The sequence below is a fragment of the Capsicum annuum genome, unplaced genomic scaffold (genome assembly GCF_002878395.1).
Source record: "Capsicum annuum cultivar UCD-10X-F1 unplaced genomic scaffold, UCD10Xv1.1 ctg3069, whole genome shotgun sequence".
NCBI lineage: Eukaryota > Viridiplantae > Streptophyta > Magnoliopsida > Solanales > Solanaceae > Capsicum > Capsicum annuum.
This window is the reverse complement of record NW_025837268.1, coordinates 335,943-346,398: the sequence shown is the minus strand read 5'-3', so window position 1 is coordinate 346,398 and position 10,456 is coordinate 335,943. Positions and strand designations below refer to the sequence as shown.

Here is a 10,456-nt window from a genome sequence, read left to right as displayed (position 1 = left end):
TCTTGGAGAGATGTCCCTTGGTATTTGGAGAGATCATTTCCTTCCTTTTGATGAAAGATATAAATGTTGATGAGAGAAATAATATTCTTCCTTTAAGGGCAGCCAATAATTATATTGAGGAGTGAAATATAATTCTTTTTTCGATATATGACCATGATTATTTCTTTTCCTAAATTCCTGCAAGAAAGTCATTCATTATAATCAAAAAACGCAATTTGAAATTTGAAATCCTACTTTTTAAAGAATTTGAAATTTAAAATTTGATTTCAAAATTGAAGTTGAAATTTATTCAAACCAAAACTTAATGTTAGATACAAATCCTACGGTGAAACGCCTACTAATAGTTCGAACATTTGGTGGGAAAAAAAAGTCCCCTCATAATTGTTGGACATGTAATTAAGAATTCAAGAAATGTATAACTGTATGCTGCAGATAAAAGGATACATAAAATAAAATTAAATAAAATATGCGATGTCGAATGTCTTATACTATATGATAGTTGTTTACTGTAATATGGTTCTATCTTCTTGCTATCATATCTCTTCGCCTCAAAGGTAACAAAGCTTTCAACTTTGTACAACAACTCATTTTGCACTGAAAGCATGAATTTAAAAAACAAAATTATGGAATGTCAAGTCACTATAGCAATATACAACAATATATATATATATATATATATAAAATTATGGAATGTCAAGTCACTATAGCAATATACAACAACATATATATATATATATATATAGTGTAAGTAAGTTGTATATTTACTATAGTGACACTTGCAAAATATAATTGTTAGTAAGTAACACACCATTCCATCATTTTGTTTTAAATATATTCTTGTTGCTAGCGCAAAATGAGTCAATATGTTGATATGGGGAAGGCATTTTTTTATTTTGACACCTTACAACATACTTTCTCATCTTTAAGGATATTCGGATAAAAAAATATTCCCCCCGTTTCTATTTACTCCATTTGAGCTATTTTAAATTTGCACGAAATTTAAGACAATTTAAAAGATTTTTGAGTTTTATGATTTTAAATTAAAGATGTATCGCATGTGTTAAAATGTCATTGAGTTTTGTAATCTTAGTAGTTGTTTGGCCATGAATTTTTTTTTTTTTTCGAATTTTTTTTTAACTTTAGTGAAAAAGGTGAAAACAAGATGTTTTTAGCCATAAAAATTTCAAATACAATTTCGAAATTGTATTTGAAAAAATGAAAACAAGTTTTACTTGTTTTCACTTTTTCACTTATACTTCTCTCACAAAATTTCAAAAATAACTTTAATTTCTATTCCTGGTCAAACACAACTTCAACTTCAAAAAATTATAATTTTCATATCCAAACAAAACCTTAAACACGTCATATAAAAAATTAAAATTAAAGAATTATTAAAAGTAAAAATAATCATTTTCTTAAATAATGGATTAAAAATGAATGTACCCCAAACAAAAAATTGAAACGAAGGGATAGTGGTTTTATTTTTCTTTATTTCTTTTTTCGTGTCTTACGTGCAAGGCTATTCTCCTACAAGATTATAAAGGGATGGAAAATGTCAAAATCTACGTCTTTCTTAAGCAGAAAGATGTTTTAGTGGGCTCCTTTCTTTGCCTCCAAAGCACTCTCTCTATATAGTTCAGCGAAAAACTTTATTTTATATCTAATAAAACTAAGTTTAATTATGATAGGCTTCTTTTTATTTTATAAATTGGTTTAATCCCACATGCCTCGCACGTATAATATTTTGTTATTTAAAATTAAATGATCTTGTCTATTGTGGAGAATTTACAAGTTTAACATTTAATTGTTTAAAATTAAATGTAATTTTTAAAGATTCTTCACGCTTTAATATAGTAATGTAAACATAAATATATATTCTAAAAATTACACATATATACAACTTATGTTTCCAATATTACAAGAAATCCCAACCCCATTAACATATTACAAAAATCCCAACATATACATAGAATGTTATGTATATGTCGGCTATGTTATGTATATTAATAGGGAGAGAGAGTAAACTAATTAAAAAAGTGGGAGGGAGTGTAATTACTTCTATAAGGGTTGGTATTTATGTTATTTATGCATATATATTTAATATAAATAGTCAATACATATATATTTTACCACCAAAAATTTCAAGTGATTGACGAATCAATACTTTGTGTTTGTCATGCAGTACCTCTTTCCCTTGCTGCATGCACTGCCTCTTTCTCTTCTAGATGCTAAGAGAGACACATCAATTTAAACCATATTTGTGGTGCAATTCTTTTTATATATTTAAAATCTTTTTTTTTGTTGTTAAAGTTAAATCTTTACAAAATCATTGATTACATTCTTATTACGTATTTAAAACTTTTAAGAATTTGGTACTTTTTAAATTTTTCTTATTCAAACGCTTTTACATTTATTTTTAAATTTTTTTAAATCATTTTAAAATCAAATTTAGTTGATTTAGAATTGTTCAACTAATGAAAAAATATATTAGTTGTCATTAATTGTGATAACTTCTAATAAGGAAAGGTTTTACCATAAATATATTTAAATAATTTTTAATTCTTTAATATTTGAAAAAATTGTGAAAAGACGATTTTACGATTTTGTGTAAAGCAAAGACTTTTAATGAAGAGCAAAAAGTTTAAACAACATTTTTAAGGTTCTTCGTACTTTTAATATAGTATAGATATAGATATAGATATAGATATAGATTATAAATTATAGATATAATTATACATTATAGATTATAAACTATAAATATAGATTATAAATTATAAATTATACAGATAATCTTATAGATATGGATTAGTGAATCCAAAGTTTGTTTATCTAAAAGTATAAACATCGGGTTCAGTAGATTGCGAGACAAAAAACAAGGCCCACACAACAATTAGTGTTAATTGCATGTTACCCGAAAATAATTTTTTGCAATTTCAACATACAAGCCGCATCATACATGTATTTATATTTATGTCGGCAATTCTCTATGTACAAGTTGTAGGTTCTCTCAAATCACCAGCTACCAGTCATGGGCGGCCCCAATATCTTAAAACTAAGTTGGATTTTCTTTATGGTTTACTTCGGGAAATGCAGTCCCCCTGAAGAACCCATAAAATGTTCATCCAAAACCAATTTGAACTGTACCATTACAAACTCTTATGGTGCCTTCCCGGATCGGGCCGTTTGCAAGGCAGCTCAAGCTGTTTTCCCAACCACAGAAGAAGAGCTCATTTCTGTGGTGGCAAATGCAACAAAGGAAAAGAGAAAAATGAAGGTAGCAACTCGATTTTCTCACAGCATACCTAAATTGGTCTGTCCAGATGGTGAAGACGGATTGCTTATAAGTACAAAATTCCTAAACAAGATCATTAGAGTGGATCAAGAAAACATGACTATGACTGTTGAAAGTGGGGTGACATTGAGACAGCTGATCAGTGAGGCAGCCAAGGCAGGACTCGTCCTGCCTTACGCGCCTTACTGGTGGGGTTTAACCATTGGTGGCCTAATTGGGACGGGTGCTCATGGAAGTACTCTTTGGGGTTTGGGAAGTTCTGTACATGATTACATTGTGCAACTTCGAATTGTCACACCAGCTGAAGCTGCACACAGTTATGCTAAAGTCCGTACATTGGAAAATGGTAACCCCGAGCTGAATGCAGCTAGAGTCTCCCTCGGCGTTCTTGGAGTTATTTCACAGGTACGTGTTTTTTTTCAATGCAATAAATGGCTTGTTCGGTAGGATGTAAAAGGCATAACAAATCATGGTATTAGCAATATAAGGGCTATTAATACATTGATAAGCTGGTTAAAGACAGATTACTCTTAATTAAATTAATCAAATAGTGTGTAAAGAATAATCTTACAGAGCTTATTTCCGATTAACTAGTCTCGATATTACTAATACACTATATTTAATACCATCCTATATATCATTCTATATACTCTATCAAATGATCAGTGTGTCTAATATATTACTTTCTCCCGACCTTTCAATTGTACCAAAAAGAAAAGAGGAAAAGTTATTGGAGAGTGAAATTTTCATACCAAACTCTAGTCTAGCTAGGTGCTGCACATTTCATACCCCATTAAAAGCCCTGTACTATGTGCATTGACATATGGTAGTACTAGTAGTTTTTACTATATTATATACTTTCTCCCTTTTATTTTACATCGTTCTTGTATCAAAAGATGTTTGATCATTTTACTTATTTATTTTTGCAAATTAAAAAAGTTCTATTTTTTTTTCATACTGCTAATGTTAAATAACTACATAAAAAAACAATAGTAGTCAAATTTAAATTGGAGTTTGTCCATGAGAATCGAATTGGAGTTTTTTTTTTAAAAAAAAAGTAAATTGAAGTTAAAAAAGTGAAAACAAATCTTAAATTGGAGTGAAAAAAGTGAAAAATTTTTTTTACTTATTTTTCAAATTTTGGAATTCAATTTGAGTTGAATGACAAAATTTTTTAAAATATTATGACCAAATGCGTTTTTCAAAATCCAACTCTCAAAAAAAATAAATATTTTTTATGATCAAATGCCTCCTTAGAGTTCTAAAATATTATTAATAAAATTAATTTAATAAAATACATTTCTAATTAAAAAATATTTAAAGAGTGTAGCCGGTCAAGAAAGATGATCAAATATAATATGACACAGAGGAAGTACATACTAACTATTCTGACATTTTGGTGTAAACAAAAATGTCGCCTTATTTGACCTCTAAGTCGTCCATGAATGAAGAACGAGTGAAAACTATTTATATCTCTCAATTTTTTTTATAACTCAAATTTTCCTTCTCAATTTTGAATATTTTTTATAATTAAAATGCCTATTTTTCCTTCTATTATTAAACATTATTTTTTCACTTCTTTAAGGTTATTATATTATTTTTAATTTAATATTTTTTGACTAATTAAAGATTGCATTATTCACAGACGGAAAAGAAGAAACATTAAAACTACTAATTAAGTGTATAAATTAATGACATTCTATAATTTTTACATTAATCAAAAAAATGGTCCATGTGGCCAAACAAATTATTAAAAAAAAATGGCATTCTATAATGAAACAAATGAGCAGAATAAGAAAAATTAATTTTATCAATAACAATCAAAATTTTAATATTTATTATACAATTGAAAGTAACGAAAATGATAACTTTATAAATATTTTTATGTATAATATATAATTAATAGAAAGAGAGGTTTATATTATAACGATTTTCTAAAATATCATCTTTCTATATCATAAATGAATTTTATATTTTATTAAAACTTAGAAGCAATTTCATTAATGACAATTAAAACTAATTTATCTATATAGACAAAAAAGAATAACAAAGAACTGAAATTTGAATATACACATGCACATGCATGCAATACATACATATTTAGTGCTTGTAATATTATAATTTTAATCACAAAATAGCGTTAAATTTTGTTCATAATTAGTAAAATAACTCTTCTACTTATGATTATGATGTTAATGAATTTAAATAAAATTCTATAAATATTAGTTTAAAAATAAAATACTATATATTATAAAATATATTACATAGATGTAGGATTTAAAAATATCAAAGATAAAATATACATTACATAGCTAATGATGGGAGAATATCTATTATTCAAAATGAAGAGGAGAATTTAATTTTTAAAGTAAAGTTAAGGAATATAAGAAAATTTATCCATTAATAATTGTATGCTACAGATAAAGGGGAATAATATTGAAAGAAAAATATCTAAGTAAGGGCATGATGTTATGAAATATAAAGCAAGTAAGAAAAAAAATTGAGAGAAAAGAGAGTGATTGTTATTTTTCTTGAAAGGTTTCTTTTGGATGAATTACAATGAAAAAAACTTTTTATTTATAGTGGAAAACTAATCTTGGGGTTTTTAACTTTCCCATAAATAGACATTCACTATATATGGGAAAGTAGACATTCACTCTATATGGTAATATATTTATAACACTCCCTCTTAAATATTTAATTGATATAGAATGTGCCTCGTTAAAACCTTACTAGAGAATATCGAGTGAGAAAAAATTCTAGTGAAGGAAAAAGAGTACACATCTCTAACAATACGCATATAGAGTGCCTCATTAAAAATCTTATAAGAAAATCTAGTAGGACAAAACCTCGTAAGGAAAAAAGAGTACAGCGTGTATTAACTCCCTCTAATGAGAACATCCTTGAGCCTTTGGATCCCGATCTTGTGCATCATTTCCTGGAAAGTTGCAATTGGAGGAGACTTGGTGAATAAATCAGCTAGATTGTCACTTGAACAAATCTATTGCACCTTAATATTACCATTCTTTTGTAGCTCGTGTGTATAGAAAAGTTTTGGCGAAATGTGCTTTGTTCTATCTCCTTGAGTCCTACATTAAGTTGGGTTGTGCATGTTGCATCATCCTCATAAAAAATCATGGATACTTTATCACATTTCAAATAATATTTTCTTGCAAATAAGATGTATCGTGGACCTCAACCATAAACACTCTTGGCTTGCTTCATGAATAACTATTATCTCAGCATGGTTCGATGAAGTGGCTACAATAGACTGCTTTGTATATCTCAAAGATATTGCATTACCCCCACATATGAACACATAGCTTATTTGAGATCGAGCTTTATGTGGGTCAAATAAGTACCCAACATCAACATAATCAACAAGATCGAGACTACAATCTTTAGAATAAAATAAGCTCATATACTTGATCTCATTCTAATGTCTCCTAGTAGGAGAAGAACAATACCTTGCTAACAAATTGATCGAAAGGCTATATCGGGTCTTGTAGTAGTTACAAGATACATTAGTACACCAACTGTACTAAGATATATAACTAGTTCAATTCGGTATATTTCTCATTACAGCAAATAGTCTATTGCTTTTGAAAACTCTCCACGAGTTTCAATAATTTTCAAGTTATAAATTTATGTTATATAAGGATTACAGATAAGTTTTCCTGAAACTTTTAAATGCTTTAAACATTTTGAATCCTCAAAAAGGTTTTCATATAAATTTTGTCAAGTGACAATATTCAATACTTCATGTGTGACATCTTCAAGTGTATGGAGTGCAAATCAAATAAGTTTTATGCTTGCCAAGATGCGCCCTTTCATGTCACTTGATAAATATTTCTACGTCAGCATGCTGCTTAAATAAACGTAGAATTTGAATCCTCGTAATCTTTCACAATATTGTGTCAATATTATATCAAAGCTATTGATGATATTTCATTTCGTATCGGTTTACAGTGTACATAACATTTTGAGATGTTATCACTTCATTATTTTTAGGTACCTGAACCTTTGATAAGGTTTCATGAAGTGTTACGGCATGGGCTCTTCAGGAGCACATTACCTTAATTCTTATTATGATTATTTGGTCCTTATCCTTTTCAAGAATTATTTCATTTGGAACCAATTGGTCTACTATGTTTTATGCATTCATAGATTTGTCCTTTAGAGACACAAAATAAGAGCACTTGCAACTTAAATACGAGATGTTTTCGGCATTTAACTTAAATTATCTTTTGAATGGGGATTCGATGATAATTCTAAACATATTTCATAGTTGCTTATAATATCCCCTTTATGTTAGGAAAATTAAAATAACATACATCCTCCATTTTCTTTGAGGAATTCATCTTTGTGCATTATCATATATTCATTAATCGTATATTGCACATCAAAACTATTAGATGAACAATGTGTGGTTCTTGACTCAGAGACAACATTGGGTGGAAATTAATCATAATTTATTGGTTTGATGCATACAAGTACTTTTGTATATAATATTTCAAACCAACACATAAAACTTTTGTTCTCATTAGCTATGGTTCAGCTATTTATCGAAGGCATTCAATGCCAAAACGATATTATCAAGATAAATTGTCTTGATTGCACAATCTGAAAATTATATTCTTAACTCAATTTATATTAAGCAAGCAAATTAATGAATGTCAAACTGCAGGTTGCCAATAAATATACATGTGATAATCTTATTGATGTATCTATTCAAAACATATCACATGATAGGTAAATGGGCCCTTATTATACTTTTCAGATTTTAAGGGATCAAATCCCAACATTAGTTAGTCCAACCAACTTATCACGAGAACAAACAACATAAACAATTCTTGAAGAATCTGCTAGTGAGTATATGTTTAATACTCACTATGCATATGTTTGGGATGTCGCAATCGTTCATGTCAATTTATGAACTTTTATACTAGTAAACTCCAAGTTTACCATGACATGTATTTTTTCTTTAGTAAATTTCAAATTTACTCTTACATGAATAAATTTCAGATTTTCTACTTTAGAAGTAGATTTCAAAATAACTCTTCTCAATTATTCTACCTCTTTCGGAGGTAGGTTGCGATACCACCTCAACCAAGTGCACGTTTATATTGATAAGATTTTCTGGATATTATCATATTCGCCCTAGGAAATGAATCTATACTTATAACAATCAAAATTTTCATTCATCGGGAATGAAATATAATTGTGTCTTAAGCCTATCAATTTTTTATAGCTTATAACCTCTTTCATGATATTACTACTTCAGGAGCAAATCGAGGCATACATATAATGTAGAGAAATTTTCTCTAGCATATCCTATAGTCATAATAAGCGTGTGAAAATATTACCACTTTTGATGATTATTATCATATTTTCCCTTCACGCTTATATTCATATATTCAATCACTTGTCTTCTTTCAGACATATTATGCACTGCTACCACATTTACTTCAGAGAATCGAGCATATTCAATGAGACATGCCTTATGACTTTTCACAAAAACCCATTATTTTACCTTAACTATCATAATATCATCAATATGGTGTATTGAGATTCAAACCCAATATCTTATCCATATAAAAAGACGTCTTAGGCTATAACTCGATGGGACTTGAACCCAACTTGTTACCATTATGGGGCATTAGAACTTTTAGCCCAATGTCTTACCCTCTTAATGAGATGTGACTTAAATTCAACACCATATCTTTTAACAATATTGTTCTTCATGAACAAATTTAAAGCATAAGTAGTTCCAAACCAATTATTTTTCCTCAATTCCAACAATAATTATATCATTAGTAGCAAATAACAAATAACATAAGGAATTACTAACCTTGAAATTACCTTTAGATTAATAATTTCACCTAATTTTGGTAGAGCACCGTGTTGATAACGTGTTATGAAATATAAAGCAAACAAATAGTGAAAATCTGAGAGATAAACCAGGACTGGCCCACTTAACCTTGGTCCGGTTTTAACCGGTCCAAACCGATCAAGACTAGATAAAAACAAACTCAAAATTAAATATTTTTCAAATATACACTATATATACACACCTATATACATTTTAAATACGTTAAACAATATAAATTCAACATTTATACATTAAATTTATACTACTTTAGAAAATATATATACATGTATACTTTAACTATATACTAGTTTAGCGTCTGTAGAAAATATATATGCATATATACATACAATATAATATATATAGTACTTAAAATACCACTTGAAAGAATATATATATATATATATATATATAGTTATATACTACTTTAGAAAACATATAGATATATATACGTTAAATAGACACTACTTTAGAGTCTATAGAAAATATATACACATATATGTAGAATATATACTACTTTAAATACCATTTGTGTATATGTCACGACCCAAAAACGAGGGTCATGATGACACTTGTTGCGACATACCTTGACAAGTAAGCCTATCACCCAAACTGATACAAAAAGTGAAAGAGACAAAAATATCCCAAGGTAAGGCTTCTAGAAACAAGTCAAACCATAATAATAATTATAACAATGCGGAAAGAACTTATCCAAAATACCAATCATGCCCAAAATCAGGTGTCAATAGTGTAAGAACTACTAATACAATCCAAGAGTCAAATACGTTATAAAAATAACCACAAAGGAATAATAATTATCTCTGAATACTAATAAATACATAACTACTATAGAAAGATAGACTTCGAACGCATGGATATCCGACCGCTATCTTGGAAGCTCCAATAATCGATCGAGTCAATCAAGTTGAGGCGCACTCGAGCTAGGACCTGCACCGAAAGGGCGCAGTAGTCATGAGTACGGTCCACTTGTACTCAGTAGGTATCATAGGCCGACCAAGTAAAGTAGTAAATAAAGAAAACAAAATATACACTAAGGGCACGTCACCTGCAGTCAAAAAATGTCCCACAACGGTAGCCCACACAGCTTGCACTAACAATTCTAATATATCTCACATATATTACAACAACACACAAAGATATAGAACAAAAGTATACATTATGTCACATATAAATAGAACAAGAGAGAACATGTAGATACAAGATCAACAAATACAAGTAAAGAAAGGTAAGACAAATACATAGATGACAAGTCAATAAGGCAATACAACACAACA

The 10,456-nt window shown here is 28.7% G+C and overlaps 1 protein-coding gene across 1 annotated transcript in view; it reads left to right on the top strand.

Moving 5' to 3' along the window:
- The first annotated feature begins 2,867 nt into the window (after positions 1-2,867).
- The window catches only part of LOC107843037 (probable L-gulonolactone oxidase 6), an 82,174-nt gene continuing 74,585 nt past the window's right edge, over positions 2,868-10,456 (top strand). Inside the window, exon 1 of the mRNA XM_047402930.1 lies at positions 2,868-3,697. Within this exon, the coding sequence (XP_047258886.1) occupies positions 3,029-3,697 (669 nt within the window). The 5' untranslated portion in view covers positions 2,868-3,028. The remainder of the gene's footprint in view (positions 3,698-10,456) is intronic.